Below are 23551 nucleotides of genomic sequence, written 5' to 3'. Positions count from 1 at the left end.
TCCAATTTGTATTGGTACAACCACCTCCCTTACAAACTCCACCTCTTATGGTATAGGTTCTGATGGAGCCCAAGATTCTAAGCCTCGATTTGTGAAATAATATTAGAGAATTGATAAAATTCTGTCATTGAAGCATGTGAAATTGGAAGTGTTTTGAAGGTCTAAATATATATGCTACAGCAACAGCAGGTGCTGACAAGAATAGTTGGGGAACATGTTGACCTAGAATGGAGCTTTCTCCTCTTTCAAGATATGATACATGTCTTAGAGATATTTATAATGGTGTCTCGATGGAAGACAATGAGATAACCAATATGGAGATGCCACCATCAGCAAAGAGCAGTTATATTTATATATGGGATATATGAGTTGGCAAACAATTGCACAAACTGTTGGAACACACAAAATGGATTCGATCAACGAGAAGGATTGCAGAGGGTATAATCACTGAAACTAATAACTGGACCACCAGATTATGGTCTATGTCTTGTGGAACCTATGATGGTATACTAGCATACCATGCTAGTCCAGTCACTTTTGTTGAATACTTGAGTCTCTGCAGGGAATAATCACTGATTTTACAAATTTGTGAAATCTGGAAATGATCTTTGAACATATTCATGATGTTAATTCTCTACGATATATATTAACAAAGGAATGGCAAGTATTTGAGATTAAAGATTTTATGAAGTGTTGCAAGATCACTAATATAATGAAACTACCTTGCCAATAAATAAGTCATTGATTGAAATAAAGGAATAATAATGAGATAATGACTATACATATCTAGTGATTCTGAAGAATATTTGAAGCTTGAGCATAAGATACAAACTCATATATGCATTTCCTTGTCATACGCATTGGAAAATCACGACATAAAATCACGAATGTTAGAGAGTTCATAAATCCAATTGAAGAATAGATAAGTTTTTTTCCATAATTGTTGTTGGCAATATTCCTTTTGATTGGCCTATGGACAACACATTGAAAGCATATGTGAACCAATACTGGAGAAGACAAAGACGTAGGACACACATAAGCTCCTCCCGATAAATTGTTATGAGTATTTCATCATACATGGGCTTGGCCAACACAAAGGAATCTCCAGAGTTCCACTTAAAACAGGCAGTATGCGACCATTAGGAATACCTAACAATATACATATAATGGTTTCTTCAAACTATTGGCATCGTCATAGTCAACTAAGATATGTCGGCTATCCTCTTGTACCTCCCAGTGATAAAGGGATTATTTAGTTTCTATGTTTGTAGGGCCGCTGGAGCATTGTTTCTCACCATTTGATGTGATGTTTTGTGTTTCTTGCAGATGTGGAGGCGTATGCAGGAGAGGAGAAACATGGCCCAACAATTATGTCACAAGTCAGCTTCAGACAAAGAGATGATGGAATTCACACACCACATGTCGCCCAACCCACCATTGCGTCCAAGAATTCATGACTTTATCTACTATTTGGATTAGCCATGGGCTGGAAATATCACAGAAAATAAAATGAAGAAATTCCTGTCTTGGATACCCCGTGGAAGGTCTTTCTCAAAATATGGATTTGCTTCACCGAATTTTTTTTGAAAACTTATTATATATTCCTAAGCTGCCTTTATTTCATATTGTAAAACATTAAGTTATTATTATCGTTTAGGCAGTTGTGATTAGGAAATGCGGAGAGATGTGCCAGTTCATATTGGCACCTTTTCACATTTATAAATACAAGATGTAAAATCAAACAATTGATATTCCCAAAATTTTTTATAACCAAGTTACGTATATATGCACTTTAATATATTTTTGATGCAGGGAACTCCCCTTAATACCATAAACTCATAATAGAAACATAGAAACAATAGAAAATGTGAGAACAAAATATGGACTTCTTATTTGCACCACAAATGCGGAATTACAAAATTCATAAGTACAATAATTTGCAAGACAAGCTGCGAACTATCACCCAGAGCTGTCTTAGACAATGTTCGGGCCTTTCTTAAATAGGCAGTTTTATGCCACCCAGGAAGGTTCTAGATGCTCAAACTTAATACCTAGGGCTGACAGACCCTAACAATACACATAGAGTTGGCCAAATACATCTTTGACAAATTATTTTAGAAATTTCAGTAGCCCAACTTCCGAAGGCCATAATTCACGAATTGTTGCTTTGATTGGCTATTATAACCACTTTTCGGAAATGCCAACACTTGATTTTATAGGCTCGGAACGGCACTAGGGCCCTTCTGTCGAGTTTTCGAACCTCATCTAGGCACTCTAAGGCCTCCAACGGTGAGCTTGAAGATTTTTTTGCAAATTTTTCCACCAAAAATCTGCAATAACTTCTTTGATACTAATGCTTGAGCAATGAGATTTTTATGGTAAGCTTACAACTCTAAAATGAACCTTCCTGTAGAAAATGAGAACATTCCAAGCTCATATGACAAACTCACCAAAAATTGTAAGTTCCATAAATAGTAACCACCCTGTCTACTAGTCCTTATTAAAATGGAAAAGACTGAAAATAAAATATTTTTGGGTGATGCAAGATTGCCCATTTACCCAGAATGCTACATCTGACACCTAAGGTAATTTGAGAAGTGACTTTGTCACGTCTCAGGTGTTTAGAGGAAAACCAAGACAGTTAACCTCCTCCTTTGCTAGCCATGATGAATCCTCAATTGGACTCCCTTTCCATTTGACCAGATATTCCTCATAAGTTCTGTTTTTGGTACTTTTTCCAACACGATTGTCTAATATCTCCTCAATCTCCTTTGTAGCCATACTAGCTGTTGGAATGCTCCACTACGCTTTTGCAACTTCATCTCCATGACCTACCTCATAATACTCTGTCAAATTTGAAATATTAAATACTGGTGAAATATTCAATTCAGCAGGCAACTCTACTTCATACACATTGCAAGAATCATGCCTCTTCACTATCTTGCATGGTCCAAATTTCTTCGTTTGCAACTTATTATATGTACCCACTGGAAAATGCTCCTTTCTCAAATGAACCATGATTTCATCTCCAATTTGAAATTCCTTAGATCTCCTTTTCACATCTACCTTAAACTTATACTGTGTATTCATCTTTATGATGTGCTTCCTCACCTTTTCATGGATGTTCTTCAAATGTTCAACAAAATCTTCTGCTTCAGCACTATTTATCTCTCCTTTATCCAACTGACTCAGTTCAGAAGCATTTTTGGGACTACTCCCATATACAATCTGGAATGGTGATTTACCGGTACTCCTATTGACAGAATTATTATATGTAAATTCCACCTGCAGTAAAATCATATCCGATCCTTTTGGTTTATCTCCAACCAAGCATCTTAACAAATTTCCCAAATTGCGATTCACAGCTTCTGTCTGTCCATCAGTCAGTGGATGATGTGATGAACTGAACTTCAAATTTGTCTTCAACTTCTTCAACAATGTACGCCAGAAATACCCAACAAATTTGGTAACTCAATCTGAAACTATACTCTTTGGTAGACCATGTAATCTCACCACTTCTATGAAAAACCAACTGTGCTACATGAACATCACTAGTCTTCTTGCAAGGAATAAAATGTGCCATCTTTGAAAACCTTTCAACCACCACAAAAATAAAATCATGCTCGCACTGTGTCCTCGGTAATCCAAGAACAAAATCCATGCTGATATCCTCCCATGGCTCCTTTTGTACAAGTAATGGCTGATATAATCCTGTATTCTACTTCACTCCTTTCGCCATTTGACATACTCTGCAACTTTGTACAAACTTCATCACATCTTGCTACAACTGTGGCCAATAGTAATTTTCAGCAACCAAAGCTATAGTTTTATCTCTGCCAAAATGTCTAGCTAATCCTCTGCTATGCTTCTCTTTGATGAGATTCTCTCATTGAACTTATGGGAATGCACAACTGGCTTCCTTTGAACAACATATTATCCTGGATCATGAAATCAAACCACTTTTTCTTGTCAAGTGTAACAGGTTCTGTACAAGCCTTCCACGCTTCACCAAAATTAGGGTCATCTGGATACAATGTATTGAGTTCCTTGAACCCAACCACCTCTATCTACATTTCTGTCAACAAAAGTTGTCTTCTACTAAGAGCATCTGCAACTTTGTTTGACTTCCCACTCTTGTGTTTCAAAACAAATGTATAACTATGCAAAAACTCAATCCAATTTAAATGCCTTTGGTTCAATTTTCCTTGACTATTCAAATATTGCAAAGCTTGATGATCAGTATACAAAACAAATTTTTTGGGAATAAGATAGTGTCTCCACTTCTTCAATGTTTGAACTATAGCATAAAATTCCTGATCATAAACAAAATATTTTCTTTTTGCATCATTCAACTTCTCACTGAAATAAGCAACAAGTCTACCTTCCTGGCTCAAAACAGCTCCTATTGCAGTACCACTAGCATCACAGTCTACTTGAAAAACGTTAAAATTAGGAAGTGCTAAAATAGGTTACTCAGTAACTTTTTGTTTCAACAGATTAAAACTCTTATCTGCTCCTACGTTCCACTTAAACTCTTTCTTATCCCCTCTCATTGTTTTAATCAAGGGTCCACAAATACTGCTAAACTTCTTATGAACTTTCTGTAAAATGTAGCCAGTCCATGAAAAGATCTTACCTCTATTGCACTCCTTGGAGTAGATCATTCAAGGATAGCCTTCACTTTCTTTGTGTCCATTTTCAGACCTTATCTTGAGACTACAAATCCCAGGTACACCAACTTTTTTTATTACAAAATTGCACTTCTTTAGGTTTATCAACAACTTTTCTTCCCTCAACTTATCAAACACCTTGCGAATATGAATCAAATGCTCCTCTAATGTCTTACTGAAGATCAATATATCATCTTCGTAAACAATGACAAACTTACCCAGAAACTCTTTCAGTTCCTCATTCATGAGCCTCATGAAAGTGCTTGGTGCATTGGTTAGCCCAAAAGGCATGACTAACCACTCATATAGTCCTTCCCTTGTCTTGAAAGCAGTCTTCCACTCATCACCTTCTCTGATACGAATTTAATGGTACCGACTCTTCAGATCTATTTTTGTGAAATACTTAGTTCCAATGAAACAGTCCATAATATCATCCATCCTTGGCAATGGAAATCTATACTTCATTGTGATCTTGTTGATAGCACAAGAATCTGTGCACATCCTCTATTCTGCATTCTTCTTTGGTGCTAATACTGCTGGTACAACACATGGACTCAGACTCTCTCGAATCAACCCCTTCAACAACTCATGAACTTGCCTGTTCAACTCTTCACTTTCTGTTGGTGTCATTTGGTGCACTCCCTTGTTTGGAAAACTGGGTCCTGGAACCAAACCCATCTGGCGACTGATCTTCCTCATTGGGTGCAATCCATCAGGTACATTATCTGAAACAATATCAAAAAACTCTTCCAACATATGTGCAACTTTTGCAGGTACATCCTGTACTTCTTTACTATCTTTAGGAATTATAGAAAAGCACATATTCTCATATTTCATACCTTTAAGAAACTCTTTTCCATCAACAAAACATATTCTAGCAGCACTACATACCTTTTCTTCTTTATCCTTCAACGGCTTCAACTTACGTTTCACTCCATCCTTAGTTAGAGTGTAGGTATTTGCTCGACCATCATGTATAGCATGCTTGTCAAACTGCCACGGCCTACCCAACAACATATGACATATGTCTATAGGTATGATATTGCATAGTACCTCATCCTGGTAGCTTCCAATCTTGAACTTCATTGAGCACTGCTCATTGACCATGACTTTGTGGTCATCTTGCACCCAAGCAATACGGTATGGACGTGGGTGTTTTCGCCTCTTCAGCTTCAACTTGGTGACCATCGTTTTTGACACCGGATTGTCAGTACTTCCATCATCAATGATCACATCACAACACTTATCTTCACATTTTTACCTTGTGTGAAACAAACTCTTTTGCTCAGGTTCATCTTCACCACTCAGCAGGACTCTTTGGTTAACTAGGACTTCTCCTCTTTTAGCATCTTCAGAATGTGAGGATTTGGCATCTTCGTCATGTACAACTCTCGCTTGACCTATTCTTTGATTTGTCCTTCCTTGGCGCTGGGTACATTCAAATGCTCTATGCCCTTCTTCTTCGCCAATGAAAACATTTTCCACGGAAGCCTCTTCTTCCAGATCCTTGTCCTCTGCCTCTTCCTCTTTGATCTCTATTGTTCTGATCATGAAAACGATTGAAATTGTTTCCCCTTTGGTTTTGACTGCTACTTCTAGCCTTGTTCTTTTGATCATCATTACGACCACCATAAGATCGTCCATCGGATCTTCCACCGTGACCTCTTCCACTGTTCTTATTGTCAAACTTCTTGCTCAGTTTCTCCTCAACTCTTAGGGAAAACTAGTATGCCTCCTCAATACTACTCATTCGAACTAGACTTAGCTTATCCTGAATGCTAGGCCTTAATCTATTAAGATAACAGATGACTTTCTCCTTATTAGCTTCTGCATGGCTGGTTCTAATGCGAACTCGGTAGAGCTCTTCGATATACTTGTGAATAGATTTTCCTGCTTGCTTCAACCCTTACATCTTCAACAGATCAAGCTCATAATCCATGGGAATGAATTGTCGCTTCAATTTATCTTTTATCCGATCCCTTCTGGTGATTTCGTCCTTTACCTTTCTATTTCGCTCCAACTAAACCTCCTGCCACTAGATCTTCGCATGTCCCTTAATTTTTCCTTCGCAAACTTGACCCTATCAAGATCATCAATATCTTCATACTCAAATTACTCCTCTAGTTCATTGATCCAATTGATTAGCTCCTTTGGGTTAAGATTTTCCGAAAATGTGAGAATCTCAAACTCAGGTCTTTTTCCAATCTTGGAGATGTCCCTAAAAAGCCTCTCTTCCTTTGGATTTAGAACTGCCTTTGCTTCTACCTTTTCTTCTACTTAATCCTCATCCTTGCTTTCGTCTGTTACGGGAAGATTAATTCCTCTACGCATTTGTTCTTCCAATGCTTGCATTTGTCTTTGGAGGGCTCGGAAACCCTTAGGTGTAACAGCTATAGTTCTTCCGCCGCGCTCTCTTCATGGAGGCATTTTCGTGCTTCCACTGAAACCCTAGTGCAAACTGCCTCACAATCGGTGATCTGTTTAGACGCTCAGCCCAAACAATGGTCCTGGTGTGAACTGCCTCATAGTCGGTGATTTGTCCACTCACTCAAGAACTCTAGCTCTAATACTGCTTGATGCAGGGAACTCCCCTTAATACCATAAACTCATAACAAAAACATAGAAACAACATAAAATGCGAGAACAAAATATGAACTTCTTATTTGCACTACAAATGTGGAATTATAGAATTCATAAGTACAATAATTTGCAAGACAAGTTGTGAACTATCACCTAGAGCTGTCTTAGACAATGTTCGGGCCTTTCTTAAATAGGCAGTTTTTTGCCGCTCGGGAAGGTTCTAGATGCTCAAACTTAATACATAAGGCCGAAAAACCCTCACAATACACATAGAGTCGGCCAAATACATCTTTGACTAACTATTTTAGAAATTTCGGTAGCCCAACTTCCGAAGGCCATAACTCACGAACTGTTGCTCTGATTGGCTATTATAACCACTTTTCAGAAATGCGAGCTATTGATCTACAAGCTCGAAAAGCGCTGTTCTGTCGAGTTTTTGGACCTCATCCAGGCACTCTAAGGCCTCCAACGGTTGGCCTTAAGATTTTTCTACAAATTTTTTCACTGAAAATCTGTAATAACTTCTTTGATATTAATGCTTCAGCAATGAGATTTTTATGGTAGGCTTATAACTCTAAAATGAACCTTCTTGTAGAAAATGAGAACATTCCAAGCTCGTATGACATACTTACTAGAAATAGTAAGTTCTCATAAATAGTAACGACCTTGTCTACTAGTCCTTATTAAAATGGAAAAGACTGAATATAAAATATTTTTGGGTGATGCAAGATTGCCCTTGTACCCAAGATGCTCTTGCATCAATTTTACTCTTTCATTGGTGAAAGAATGAAATTTTGAACTAAGCTGATGGATGTTGGATCATTCAGTATAAATTTTTATATGTGATTCTAGAATCGGAATGCATTGGATAGATCATCCATAAGGAGTGTCTTTGTGCAATTTTATTTTTTGGCACAATCTATAAGCGTATCTATTTTATTTATTTGCATTGGAATTAAATTTTTTTAGTTAAGTTTTCTATTTGTTTATTTGCATACAGACAATAGAAAAGAATAGCAGAATTTCTTCGCATATGCCAGACATATATTATGCTTGATAATATCCGTAATAGTAGATTATTGATGCTTTACAATGATCTCAGACGGGATATAAATACTACCGCCGAACCTTCCCGAAGGAGTCCGTCGGCCACAACATTACATCCGCTACAAACTATTTATCCGTCGGCTACAAAATACAAAACACCGACGACAGTCAATCCGTCGGCTACAGAAACACTGCCAGACCCATCCAGTCGGCTAACAATAAATATTTTTATTTATTTTTTATAAAATTTTTAAAATTCAGATAAGTGGATTGGGTCATTATTGCATTTTAAATTTGATATACATAGATATTGTGAAATATTTAATTGTTTCCATCTTTATGTCTAGTTTGTCTCTATATCACAAGGAGTTAAAGTACATCTTAGACTAGTTTAAAATTGCATTCATATAATTGATCCGATGCGTCTAAATTTTTAAAATTGTTTATAGTTTAAATATATTGAATTTTATAAAGTTGTACATTTCAGCTTATAATATTGACGTTGATTGCCCTTTTAATTAAGAACTAGTCTTTTACTCCTGATTCATAATCCATATGCTGGCAACTATTTCATTTTGTTCCATTGAAGAATTAATATATTCATTTGTTGCGTTCATTCTTAATTTAAAACATTATCACATTTATTATTCCTAATTCGTCAGTTGCAATCTTAAAGCTTTCTATAATTCTTGCCGTTTTGAAAAGCTTTTGTTGCATTCGCATTCTAATTTATTTGCTATAAGCATCTTGGATCTAAGTGTTTTATTCAGGAGTAGGTACACCCGCCTTAGTTTTGCAGAGCTAGAAGCATAGGAGATTTGGATCGCATCGATCAATCTTGTCAAGTTGGCCTTAACCGGTTGGAAATTCTAGCATTGAGCAGGCAAGGCTCGTAGGATTCCAATTTGCAGTTTTGGGAACTAACAGGTTCCATCTCTCCTTTACGAGCTCCATCTCCTCTATACGGATTCCATCTCTAGTATGAACGTGTAAGGGTTTTAGATGTTCAGGAAGTCTGCACAATTCTATGTTATAGCATTGATTTTGGCTCCAAGACTAGATATTGGAGATGCAACAAATGCTAGTGATGAACGCTTCAGAAGTATGACTATATGGTACGAGGTTGAGTGATTCGTCAAAGGACCATATCTAATAAAATAAAAAGCTACCGAGAGTTGAGGATTGAGGACATGGGAAACTAAAGGATTCATGATAGATAATGAGATTCCCAAAAGCTACATCACAGGGTTTGTAGCCATAGGCCCCGAATCGGGTGTAGTTACACATAAGGTTTGGGTGTGTATGTGGGTATGTGCTATGTGTGCATGGGGTGCAGGCCCAACGCTATGGGTTCACCAAGGTTTACACACTTCAAGCCGGTGTTGTAATGTCCCCCAATGGTCATTTTACTTGTTAAATGATATTATTATTTGAATTTGGGATCAAAGGGTATATATGTTAAGCAAGTTGCCTAGATGCCAAATGTTTAATGGATTCCCTCAAAGTTTACAGGTCCAAGCTTGTGTCTTGAAGGATCACAGGTCGCTGACCCCTACCCTATCTTGGGACAAATATCCAATTGCTTGTACTTAGACAAGCCTCTCCTTGATAACATTGTCCTCTTTTGATCATAAATCAAATGATAATAATAGGGTAATTTCTAATTCAATTATTCATAATAAAAATGTCAGAAGCTCAAGTCTATTTGTGATGATAAAAAGTATCTCCGACCTTTGTTAATATCAATGTTAAATCTTGTTGTTGACAATTATAATATTAGATAATACTAATTTTCCTTATTAACTTTGTGTATTGATTATGTTTCCCTTATTACGACACAATTTATATTCTAACCTTATATATAAACCAATTATTATAAAGGGAATATACATTCCCATACTTTTATAATATTAAAGTCTTCTATTTATTATGCCCTTTTGCCATTTCCTATATGTAAACATAATGTGGTTTTTTATTATAATTTAGGAATGTCTTTTACTGCTCCCTTTCTTTAATATATTATTTTCCTATGACTTTTATTACCTTATATAAGTTGAATATATATACACATCCCTCTAATAAGATATATTCAGCCCTTTATTCCCTTTCCAAGGGCAATGTCATGTCACCCCTATTTCAATTGTATACTATGAAAAATATGCATTTCTTTATGTATTCTATGTATCTTATTTTATATGCAGTTGGGCTTTTATTATTATAATATTTGTTTCTATGTCTTTTCAGTGCCTTTCTTGCCCCATTTGAGATCTTATTTAATATTCTTATTAAGTTCCACTTTAGGCGGTCACCTCCCATCCGACTAATATGCCACCCATAATTAGTATTAAGCTCCTCCTATTTATTGGGTATGATAATATTTGTTACCTTCTATATTAGTAGAGTGACACTCATATTTTATTAGTGTGATTTGAATGTAATAAATTATGAATTATGCTGTAATATATTAATGGTATAAATATAATTTTTTATTATAAATTATGAATTAGTAAAATATATTTGAATGGTGAAGAATTTATAGTTTGGTATAAATTATGAATTAGCAAAATATTATAAATTGGTAAAAATTGAATAAAGAATTGGATAATTAAATGGAATACTAGCTGTTATAGAAAAGATCATGAATTCATATATTTTGATTAGAATTTATATTTAAGCTTAATAAGGGGATATGACAGGTGTGCACCCAATGCAAGCCTGGCTGCCTACTTTATAAAAAGCTTGTTAATTTTTTGTTTCCTAATAATGCCATTGAGAAGACATAGAAGTTTAATATAGTATTGACATACCAAAATGTTAATTCGAAACAATCTTCAAAAATACAAATTACTCTTTCAACTTCAGAGGATACCAAGGAGAGCTCCTTAGATATGTCCAATCATAGAAACATGGATATCTACCACAAAGATGAGTCAATTCAACAAATGCTTGGTAATCACTCATAACAAACATAGTGATGCCCATGACGAATCTCAAAGCTTTAATGTCACCTGGATAGACAAACATACGTGCTTGCACAACATTTTATAATCCTAAAGTGACTAGAGCATGCAAAAGCTTTTTCAAACTAATAAATGTAATGCCTAAAAAAGTTGATAGATGATGATTGATGATTTATAATTGAAATCAGAAGAATTGCATTAAGCCACCTTCAATCACTTTTGCATAAGAGGACTTTGAGTCAAAGTGATATTTTTCAGCTATCATTTGTTTTTTAATATTTATCTCTAGCATTTGGATTTGATCAATGATCAAGTATCGTTCTATGAAATGATTTAATTTTACAATTTTGTATATTTCTCTTATTTTTAGTGTAACCAGAGATGCATCCTCGGTATTTTTTCAGCCATCCCTATCCCAAAAATGTCCTGGGGACATCTAGGGGACTTTGACTATGATTTCTTGAGGAAATTTGACTTTGACTCTCAAAATAATACAAATTCAGCATATGAATCCTTTTAATTCTAATATTTTAAGGTTATATTATGTATATGCATGTTTTCATATGAATATTTAAAATTTCGCTGCATATTTTTATTTTCTCTATTATTATAATTCTGTCATCCTGGAAACTCGTCTCCTCATCTCTTCCATACTCGTTTCAAAAACTTGGGTTACACTGCTTATTCTTTGTATTTATACTAGTGTTATGGGACTCGGACTCGCCTCTGACTTGGAAAGTCAAAATCCGACTCGAACTCGGACTCCGCGACTGGACTCGGCAAGCACTTGAAAAATTGAAAAACCCATGAAATTCAAAGATTTTTAAGGATTTTAAGATTGTTTCATGCATCTTTTAGTCAATTAACATCAAATACATAGTAATTGAGATAAATAGAAGCTACTTAATACACATACACAATTTTGCATAGATCACATAAGTATAAAAGCGAATTTCTGAAGGAAAAAAACTGAATAACACAATATAAAGTTATAAACTATAAAGTAATAAATATAGTGTCACTCCAGTGTCAAACACTCAAATGTCTACAATATTCATGGATTACAAAATCCATGGTATCAAATTCAAAAGTTCAAAACATATATCAAAATAACAACTAGAAGACTAAGGCTCATAGTAGTCTATGTCCTCCTACGAGTGCGCCTAAGATAAGTCATGGAAGACTCTAGAGCCATCCTCTCTGCCTGTGTCTGAGGCTGAGCTTGAACCTCAGCCTCAGCCTCATTATCATCCTCATCCTCACCCCCATAATCCTCTTCATCAGACTGGGATCCATCACTCCTAGCCTCAGGGTCTTGCACTCTATCTCCTTGCGCTTTAGCCTCTTCAACTGCCATCGCTACTGCCTCAGCCTCCCGATCCACCTGATCTACCCACTCCACATTTTCATCACTGAAGACAGGATCGGCCATCTTTGTGTTCCACTTTTCATGAGGATCAACATTCTCTAATACAATCGGTGATGTATCGGTGCCAAGGATCTGTCTATGACGAAGGCGAAGGTTGTAGTGAACAAAGACAAGATCATTTAATTTTTTCACTGCCAACCTATTGCGCTTCTTTGAGTGTATGCGCTCAAATAGGCTCCAATTACATTCGCATCCTGATGCACTAGATGGCTGGCTCAAGAGGTGAATCACAATCCTTTGTAAATTTGGCACCTTTGTGCCAAACATCTCCCACCATGCATCTGAAACAAGAAAATTTTGAATCATATCAATAACTTTGAATTTATCAAATTAAAATAGTAATACTGTAATAGAATTATTATTAGAAATTAGGATGTAGAATCAAAGATTTTTAGTATTTACCAAGCATCAATTTTGTCCTATTTTTCTTGCACAACTCCTGTGCAAATAAGTCCCCTTGAGCTTTCTTAAATAACTCAATCTCACAGACTATAAATGTTCCAACTGCTGAATCAGGTGACATTCTCTCTATAACATCGTAGAGGCCACTCCACACCTCAACATTAGCCTTGAAATGTGGGCTGAATTGGCATGTTGGATTAAGGAAGTAGGTTGTTGCATGTATAGGCCTGTGAAGTAGATTGTGCCAACGTCTATCAATAACATCCCATATAAGCCCATACCTATCTTGATTCCCTGCAAAAAAAAAATAGAGTGAATGGCCTCCTTCACCCTATCCAGCCCTCATAAATGTAGCCCATTGAGGGCTTCTCTCCATCAGCAGTTCGTAGGAGAACAAGAAGCGGCTTTACAAATTGCAATCATTATGAAAGTTGGAAAACAAATAATCAACTTTAAGTTTTTTCTTTAAGAAATGAACAATTATTTATAACATAATTTCATAAACAAAATAGAGTTGAAATGAGGACAAAAAGGAAAATTACTGCCACAATATCAGCAATCGTTGTCCAAAAAGAAGCCTCATCAAAAACATGATTAGTTGTAGCAATCCCCGTAGTGGTCTTTGCATATGATGATGCAATCCATTCCTCACTAACAAACATGCGTCTCAAACCTCCCTTTGAATCAAGCAAAGATTTCAATGTGAGAAAATTGGTTGCAAATCTAGTGACCCCTAGACAAGACAACTCTTTTTGCTCATTATGTTTCCTCATGAGGTTGAGGACCCATGTATGATTATATATGAATTCGCATACACTCCTTCCTCGCTCTATAATTGTTTTTATTCAAGGGATTTTACCAAAATCCTGGTCAATGTAGTGAACAGTGCAAGGGGTTCAAAATAAGTGAGGGTGTCTCTCCATAAGAAGCTTTCCTGCAGCAGCATAATTTGCTACATTATCTATAACTATCTACACCACATTCTCCTTACCCACGTCCTTTATCACTTCATCCATTATCCCACAAAGATATTCAACATTCTTTGCTTTTCTTGAGGCATCAATTGATTTCAAAAAAACCATGGCACCTGAAGAAAAATAAACAAATTAGTATAATGATTAATGATGAATTATAATTTATAAATTCATAATTTATAAATTAAATCACTTAAGTACAAGTTCTACTTTTAAATTTTTAATGTCTAAGACTCCAAGTACAATTACGGTTTACCTGATGAGGAGACAAGAAAGTTGAGGAGTGTTCTACTCCTTCTATCAGTCCAACCATCAGTCATGATGGTGCAACCCTTCCTCTTTCACACCTCACACTGCTCCTTGATTTCAACTTCTACATCAACCACCCTTTGGTTTAAAATAGGGCCTTTTTAGCTCTTCAGCACTAGGGGATTTGAACCCCGGACCACAAACAGCAACAGTATCGATTCCAACTTGCCAATAAGGAGACCTAAAACAAATAGAATAAAATTTAAAGTTAAACAAATTAGTATATTATAAATAAATTTAAAAACAAAATACAAATTAAAATAAACAAAATAAACATATTATTGTCTCTTGAAAGTTGAAAGTTGAAACTTTGAAAGTAAGAGAAGACATAAATTTAAATTTAAATAAATAAGTACCTTGCTGCATTGAATGAAATATTGTTGTAGATGAAGTAGTCTCCAAGTGCCAATTTTGCATAATCATGTTTATCTTTGTTCCAACTCATGGCCTCAAGCGATGGTTGTGCATCTGGAGCCATGTGTGGAGCAAACATGGAATCAAGTGTCGATCTTTGCTTACGAATGCGAGGCCCAATGGTCACACTCGTAGAAGCAGTGGCATCCGTAGGTGGAGTAGGGGATAATGGAGAGCGAAAACTAGAAGATCCTTGTTGCGCTCCGGCTAGTTGTGCCATTTCTTCATGTTGCTTCTTTTTCAATTCTCTTTTTTCCATTTTTTCCTCTAGAAGAGTTTGCATGTCTCACATAACATCTTGGGGTACATCTTTGCATTTTTTAGCATCACGTCTAGGTATATGTGCTAGGTGATACTTCAATCTATTTATTCCTCCCCCACTATATACTACACCGCAATGCCAATATGTAACAACTCCCTTTTTGTGCCCCGAGATGACATGTTTCCAAGCCCTATCCCTTGCTATTGCACTTGGGTCTGCATTAGGGTTAAATAGAGGCCTAGTTCCACTTCTCTCACCCTGAGACATTATGTCAAATTTTAGTGTGTTTGCTGCTAGCTTGCTGCAATATGAATGTAAACAAAATGAGAAGTAAAAAATAGTAGATAGTAGTAGAGACCAAACAAATTTAAACAAAATGAGAAGTAAAAATACTAAAAAATATGAATGTAAAAGTTTAAAACATATTACAAAACAACACAAAGAAATGCAACTTGTAGCTTACCTCTTCAAACTTGCACAAAGTCAAACAATGGAAATGCAAGTTTGTAGAAACCTCCTCCAAATGCTCCTTTAAGCTCCTCTCAATGCTTTAATGCAAGCTACAAAGATGCACAATCCATTAGCAATCAATACGGGAGAGCCAACCGATTTGCTGATTTCTCTCTCAAAATTCCAATATTCTTCTCTAACTCTTTCCTCTCTCTTGTGAGCATAAGTAAATGGTGGAATGACCTTTTTAGGTCAATAACGTGTTATAAGAACCAAAAAAGTAAACATAAAACAAAGCATTTTTTATTTTTTTGCATTTTTCCTTCTTGGCCGCTGGCGAGAGTCCATGGCTCGGGACTTGGCAAGTTTGGCGAGTCCTTGGACTCGGCGAGCCCAAGTGGACTCTGCTAGGACTCGGCCGAGTTCGAGTCCAGAGGTAGATTGCCTCGGAAATCGAGACTCTTCCTTGGACTCAGAGTCTTGGTCTGACTCAGCGAGTCTCGTAACACTGATTTATACACACACACACACATGTACACATATGCACCCAAACCTCTCAATTTTTTTCTCACGCACCCATGTACCAGGCTTGCGTATCCGCACCCATCCTTGCACCTGAATTGGTAATGTGGTCCAAAGCCAACAAGAAGCAAAAGAAAAAAAAGAAGAAGATGGAGTCATTGGAGTCAGGGGTTGAAGGAAAGATATTCTGACACAAGAAATATATCCAATGGGCATGAGAATGTGGTGGTTTGGGGGATGAAGAACGCGAGGTAAAGGTACCAGTGTAAGGGAAATCTCAAAATCCTGCCCAAGATTGGAAAATGACATTGAAGCCTTAACACTTAAAATTTTAAAGGGTGGATTTTCACTCTTGGTGACATGAGATGATTCTATTTATGGTATATGTAGTGGCTAACTTGTGGTGCGTATGAACAATATTTTGAGAAATGGCCTAATGGATAACAACTATCACTTCTAATGAGTAATTTGCAGAAGAAGTTATAGTTGCTAATAAGCTGGCCTAATGTGTATGGAGTGGGTTAAAAGAGTCATTATAAGGATTGTACTGTCATAAAATTGTCAGCATTGTGGATCAGTTGCATCACATACTAAGTGGACTGTAGAAAAGCTTAGAGCAGAACAATTTTTTGAACTGGCTCCTTTGGTAATAATTTATTGCCTATTTGAAATAATGATTCCATGTTTCAGATTTCATTGTGTGCGCTTATAAGTGAAATAATTTTCATTTTATTCTATAATTTCACCTACAATGTCAATTTGATAGTGCCGTAATGTTTCGGCTTGTCCCAAGTGGGCTAATGATTTAATGTCATCTTGAAATATTCATTTATTTGGTTGACAGTTTTTAACAAGAGTTACCTATGTAACTTTGTTGCTAAAATATATTTTGCAGGAATGCAAAGACTTGGGTTTTGATGTCATAGATTTGAATGTTGACTCACTTATGATCCCTGAAGAGAACCTCTTGCGGCTGATTAGGATGATAAAGAGTGAGAGGTTAAAAGTAAAGCCTAAATTTGGGATACAGTTTGAGGCAGCTGCTATTCCATCAAAGGACAGACTATTTGGGTCCTTTGTTTATCCTACTAAGCAGAAAGGTAGTGTGAATTTTATATATCTATAGTTTACATGTGTAGTTTAATGTGCCTTTTTGAGGATTTGTGAAAATGATTGCAACAATTGTGGAGTAAATATATTTTGTTCTTTGGAAGGATGCATGTCTTCTATTGCCTATTTTTAGAGATGCAAGGATGACACCAAATTTAGCTTTTTATTTACCATTTAATGGACTTCTTTAATCTGAGTTTCAGATTCTTGTTGCTTTATAAAGTTAATTTTTTGTTGTACACTATACTCTGAGAATGCCAGGTTGTAAATGTTCTGACTGACAATTGTCAAAATGCATGATTATTTCAAATGTTCACTTGTTTTGATAAAGTACTTTATGAGCTTAGCTTCATATATTTTCATATTTGGCCAAGTTTTTGGAGTTTGAGAACAAGCCATCATGATTTTATCGGGCAATTAGGTTTTGGATTCTGGGTCTGGGTTTTGTGCAGCCATTATCATATTTTCCAGAGACACATGCTTAGTTGCCATGTCAGGTTTTCACTGCTGTGGTGTGGAACACATTACAAACAACCATTTCTTTAGCCATTTTAACATCCTTATATTTTTGTCTTCTGTTTTGTTTTATCATATATTTTTAATATGCACAACAGTTAAATTATTACATAATTTATTAGCTGTATATCATTTTTATGGTATTTAGTGGTATATAAAAAAAAATGTAATTTGTGATGATTTTATTATGATTCAATTACATAAACATAATCCCAAGCCAAAACTCAAAAAAGGATTGCTATTAAATTTAATTCAGCAATATCAATTACCTAAAACTCAACTGTCACGAGCCATCACAATCTAACCAGCACTACAAAATGATCGAAACAGGGAGCAGTCTGAGATAAAAGATCAGTACATGTAAAGGATCAACTGCCCAGTACCATCTACAGAAACATTGGAATCATAAGCACATGGCAGAGGACTCATTCCCACCAGAATTAACAGAGCCAACCAGAGAAACATCAATACTATAACAAACATCATATCTGTCATCAAAAGCAGGATAGCCAGCACGAGCATTCAGAGCACTAACAAAGGAATCGACCATAAGAGCATTAGAATCACCAGGCTATAGAGAGGAGGCATTAATCCCCACATTGTCTTTTCCAGCCATCATGATAATAGACCACAGCTGGCACCTTACTTAATTGGACAATATTTAGGATCTGAAATTGGTTTGCCTTCAAAAATAAATTTGTTGATGTCATCATTTTTCTATTAACTTGCATAGCGATACTATTGAGTCTTGACAACTGATTTGGAGAAAGGTCAGTAATCATGCATTAACTCCTTTGAAAAACATCCTCACTTTTAACATTCCAGATGAACTGAATAACTTTTGGAGGAATGGCAAACCACAACGTATTTAAAAATAATGAAAAAGTTTTCTAGAGGAAACAAACATAAGATTCTTCTATATAAGATATCGTACCAACTAATTTTAGGTTCATCAGACAAAAAATCCTAAACAGGTCAAAAAAACATAGCTATAACAATTTAGAAAACTGACATTCAAATAATAAATGTATAAAGATTCAACATTATCACAGATCAGACAAGTTTGAGACTCAGGATCTAACATAACCTCACAAATAGCAAGTTCATTCAACAATACCATAAACCAGAAATTTTTTTTTTAAGCTTAATTAAATCAGATAAAATCCTCTTGAATCTCTTAGACCAGACATTACTGAGATCCAAAGCAATCCAAATTAAATCTAATCTGTTAAACCAACCATCAGAAAAGGCCAAAAGAGAAAAAAGAAATTTGGAAGTTTTTCAGTTGTGTTTCTGGGCTGAGGTTTTGTGCAAATTTTTGACCATCAGCATTTTGAATCATAATCCATGAGAGAGTGTAAAAATGTAAAATATAATAGATTGCGTAATCTAAGAAGAGAAGAAAAGACAAGGAAAAGAAAAAGAAAAAGAAAAAGAAAATAATAAACTGAAATAAGCAATAAAACAAAGGACCACTAAACAACCAATAAAAGAAAGAAAGAACTACGATGAAAATGAAAAGGCCCAAAGATAATAATAAAGGAAAATAGTTAAATAAAAATAAAAATAAAATGAGGGTAAAAACGAAAATACAGCTAAAAGAAAATAAATAAAATCAACAAAGAAAGATGGAAGAGAGAAAAAGAAGAGAACACCAAAAGCAATAAGAGGTAAATAAAAAGAGGCAAAAACGATCAAAAGATCCCTAAAAAGAGGACTCAAAACTAAAGAATGACAAAACATGTGCTAAAAAACTAAAAACAACAAACTAAAAAGACATAACTATGTGTTTGTGTATATATATATATATATATATATAAAGAGGGGGATGTAAAATCGAGGGGATTTAGCAACAATAATTAAAAACAAGCAAATAAGCAAAGAAACACATACTAGAAGGAACACAAAACCAAAAATAAATAAACCTAAATAAATATATGTATGTGTTGACATGAGTAATGATAAATAAAGCAATCGAAGATGAAAAATGAACTAGAAACTAACTAAAAATTAACCAAAACTAAAATAAACTCACAACCACAAAGGAAGGAGAACAAGTAAAAAATAAAAATAAATAATAAAAATTATAAGTAAAATAAACAAAGGCAAGAAAATAAATAAATAAAACCTAGATAAATAAAAATAAAATGAACTAATATATATATGTGTGTGTGTGTGTGTGTGTGTGTAATGTAACGAAGGCATATTGGCTCCACCAGAAGGTCAATCAATGCGTTGAACTGAAGAATCCTACTGGTACACCTTGAGCTTGCCTCCTCACTTAGGCCAGACTTGTGGATTTGTCTTGACACCACCTCCTATGCGAGAGCAATTGGTCTCTAGTTTGCTTTTGTTAAGAGACAAAAGAGGAAATTCTTCTCCCTGCTCTGGAAACGACACGCCATGTCCGGTGCTCCTTAGTCATCTCATGGTAACTCTTCCTGTTGGTTTGGTTCTTTTGCGTATTCTGAGGCCAAAAACCCTTCCTCGTTAGAGTTCTGCAATGGAGCTTACCTCACAGTGGCACAACCTTGATCTGCTCTTGTAGTCCTATCTCCCATCCTTCTACATTCCCCTCGTGCCTTGTGATCTACGCTTCCTCAGTTGGCAACTTCTACTTTCCACGACTCTCCATCTTCTATTCCATCTTGCTAACTGTCTTCCTTGCAGGGGCACGATGTTGTTGGTTTGACGATTCTAGGGGTCTGGCACCGACCCCTCTCGGTGCTCTCATCTGTGGTACTAACAGTTCTCCCACACAAAGATTGGGCTTGTGACAGATGGATTCCAACGTCGTCCTGCAACAAAAGGTCGAGTTTCTTGTCGTCAACAACTTTCTTCCACATTACTTAGGTACATCTCTTTCTCATTTCTCTTTTGGGTTTCCTCTATAGATGGCATTAATAGCGTTGTATTCTGTTCTTGCATGACTAGTCAACCTCCCTTTTGCGTCCATGGATCATGTAGTTTGGACATGGGTATTTCTCCTCGTCACTGACCGCATGCTACGCGTCCTCTTTGGAACTCGTAGTGCTTGTGATGTGTTTGCCTCCTTCCCCTCTCGCTCTAGACCCTCCTTCGTCTGTGGTAGCCACATTGGACTTTATCCCCTCTTGCCCAATCTCTCCTTGTTAGCCCACTCGTTGTCCTCCTCCTCGCACTTAGTGTGTTGCGCCCTATCCTCGCCCTACCTCTGACATTCTTTTGTTTAAAGATTGGGAATCGAGATTGGTGGTCAATCTCTCTAGTGCTGTCTTAGATCCTCTCGCTTTTAATTTCCTCAAGAAAGGCATCAACTTTTCTCCTACTCCTTGCACCATTCTTGTTATTGACTTCCTTACAAAAATTGAAAATGTTGTTCCTGCTCTTCCTTTGGAGGTGAGTGAGGAGGTTAGACAAGATTGTGTAGTTGTCCTCAAACATGCAAAGTCTCATAGGAAAAACATTCCCAAGGATGAGTTTCTTGCCTTTAAAAATCTTTTAAATCATAATTACATAATTATTTCCAAAGTTGATAAAGGCAATGCGATGGTCATTATGGATAGGCAACAACATATATCTAGGATGTGTAATCTCCATTCAGACACTAGTTACAAAATTGTTGCCTGTAATCTATGTTCAAAGATCCTCAAGCATGTCAAAGCGGCAATATATGGCTCCTCATTTGATAGGGCCACTGAGAGATGTCTCTTGCCCTCTAAAGAGGTTACTCCTTGCATCTATGGTGTCCCTAAGATTCACAAAGCCAGTGTTCCTCTCGGACCCATAGTTGACACCATTGGCTCTCCCACTTACTCATTAGCTTCTTTCCTCGCCAAGATAATTTCGCTTCTAGTGGGCAACTGTGATCTTTCATCAAAGATTCTACCAACTTTGTTGATTTCATTAAAGATGCCAAATTGGAAAGTGGGGAATTTTGGTCAGCTTTGATGTTGTTTCTCTTTTCATTAAAGTGTTGATTCTTGATGCCATTGAGATTGTTAGATGCAAAGTCAATGACTAGATTGCCTCTTTCCAAGGTGTTATCTACAAGCAGGTAGACGGTATGGCAATGGGCTCTCCCCTCTCCTCTATCACTGCCAATCTTTACATGGAGCACTTTGAAGTCATAGTTGCACTCCTTCCCCCTCAAGCTAAAATGGTGGAAGTGCTGTGTTGATGACACCAATGTGTGTTGGCCTCATGGCCTTGACAAGTTGAAGGAGTTCCATGCTTACCTTAATAGCTTGTCCCCTTTTGTCACCTTCACCAAGGAACTTGGATCTGATGATTGTTTGTCATTCCTTGATATGTTGCTCCTCAAGAAACTTGATGACTCTCTTAGTCATACGGTTTTTTGCTAGGCCACCCATGCTAACTTATATCTTCATGCTTCTTCTCATTATCACCTAGGCCAAAATGTTGGGATTCGAAAAACCCTAGCTTTGAGAGCCCTTCACATTTGGATGATGACAATGTCAACCAAGAGTTGGCCCATCTTCTCCATGTCTTCAGGCTCAATGGGTATTCCAATAAGAAAATCTTTAGAGCCTTTCATCAAGTCAGGGCTTTCCTTTCTACCCATAGATCCAACCGTTCTCAGTTGTTGACTCATCCGATTGTCTTCCTTCCTTTCATCAAAGGCATTTCCCATAAATTCTCAAAAATCCTACTAAAAAAAGTTGTTTGATGTGCCTTAAAACTTGGATCCACCATTAGAACCCATTTTCCCCCTCTCAAGGACTCAAGAGATGCTTTTTCTGAATTTGGTATCTACCGGATTCCTTGTTCTTGTGGTTTTCCCTACATTGGTGAAACTGGTAGATCTTTTGTTACAGGAATTAAGGAGCACAACGTTGACATCAAACATGAGTGAGCACTCAAATCCACCTCGATTTGACATTCATCTTCTACCAAATATCATATTTGTTTGGAAATCACCCAAATCATAGTCAAAGAGGATAATTTCTTCAAGAGAATGGTGAAAGAGGTGGTTGCAATCTTACATCACTGCTCCAATCTCAACTACGATGAGGGGTGGGCTCTTAGCCTTTCTTGGCATCCACTTATATCGTCTCTCAAGGATCGCCATCATCCTTCCCTCTGACCCTTCCTCCACGCTCTTGTTTGTCTCTCCTTGTCCTTTTGCTACCTCCTTGCGCCCTTGTCTTCTGCCCCACCTCTTATTGTGGTTGCTTTCCTTCCTCCCCCTTGGTTCCCTTCCCTCTTACCTTGTTTCTTTGATTGTTCCTCCCTCTCTACCCTAGGTCGTCTTCTCTTGTCGCCTTGCCCCTTCTCTTTGCCCTTCTTCCTAATGGTTGGAGGATGGTTGTGTCTCAGGCTTCCTTGTGCTTACCCTTTGTTCCCCCCTCCTTGGCCTTGTGGGTTTATATTTAGTTTATGTTTTTCAGGATTCTGTATGTTCCTTTTGACGATTGCCTATAGTTTTAATTTTTAGTTTGTGCCTTTGTTACATTATCATTATATATATATATATATAAGTTATTTTTTTATTGGTACATATATATTATTAGTTCTTTTTATCTACCTAGGTATTGTTTATTTATTTTCTTGCCTTTGTTTAGTATTACTATTTTATTATTATTTATTATTTTTTTACCTGGTTTCCTTCCTTTGTGGTTTGGAGTTTATTTTATTTATGGTAATTTTTAGTTAGTTTCTAGTTCATTTTTTGGCTTTGATTGCTTTATTTATCATTGCTCACATGCACACACAAATTTATTTAGGTTTATTTATTTTTGGTTTTGTGTTCTTCTTTCTAGTACATGATTCTTTGCTTATTTTCTTGTTTTTAATTTTATTGTTGCTAATTCCCCTCGATTTTACCTCCCCCTCTTTATATATAATTATGCCTTTTTACTTTGTTGTTTTTAGTTTTTGGGGGCATGTTTTGTTATTCTTTAGTT

The 23551-nt window shown here is 36.3% G+C and overlaps 1 protein-coding gene across 1 annotated transcript in view; it reads left to right on the top strand.

Moving 5' to 3' along the window:
* HSA32 (Aldolase-type TIM barrel family protein) overlaps nt 1–23551 on the top strand; it is a 107561-nt gene that overhangs the window by 69430 nt on the left and 14580 nt on the right. The window contains exon 3 of the mRNA XM_089789040.1: nt 16915–17119. Within this exon, the coding sequence (XP_089645166.1) occupies nt 16915–17119 (205 nt within the window). The remainder of the gene's footprint in view (nt 1–16914; nt 17120–23551) is intronic.

This window comes from Cupressus sempervirens, chromosome 6, assembly GCF_028749045.1.
Source record: "Cupressus sempervirens isolate cs-2001-9-10 chromosome 6, ASM2874904v1, whole genome shotgun sequence".
In the NCBI taxonomy this organism is placed as follows: domain Eukaryota; kingdom Viridiplantae; phylum Streptophyta; class Pinopsida; order Cupressales; family Cupressaceae; genus Cupressus; species Cupressus sempervirens.
Note: the sequence above shows the minus strand (reverse complement) of the source record. Positions and strands in the feature narration are given on the sequence as shown.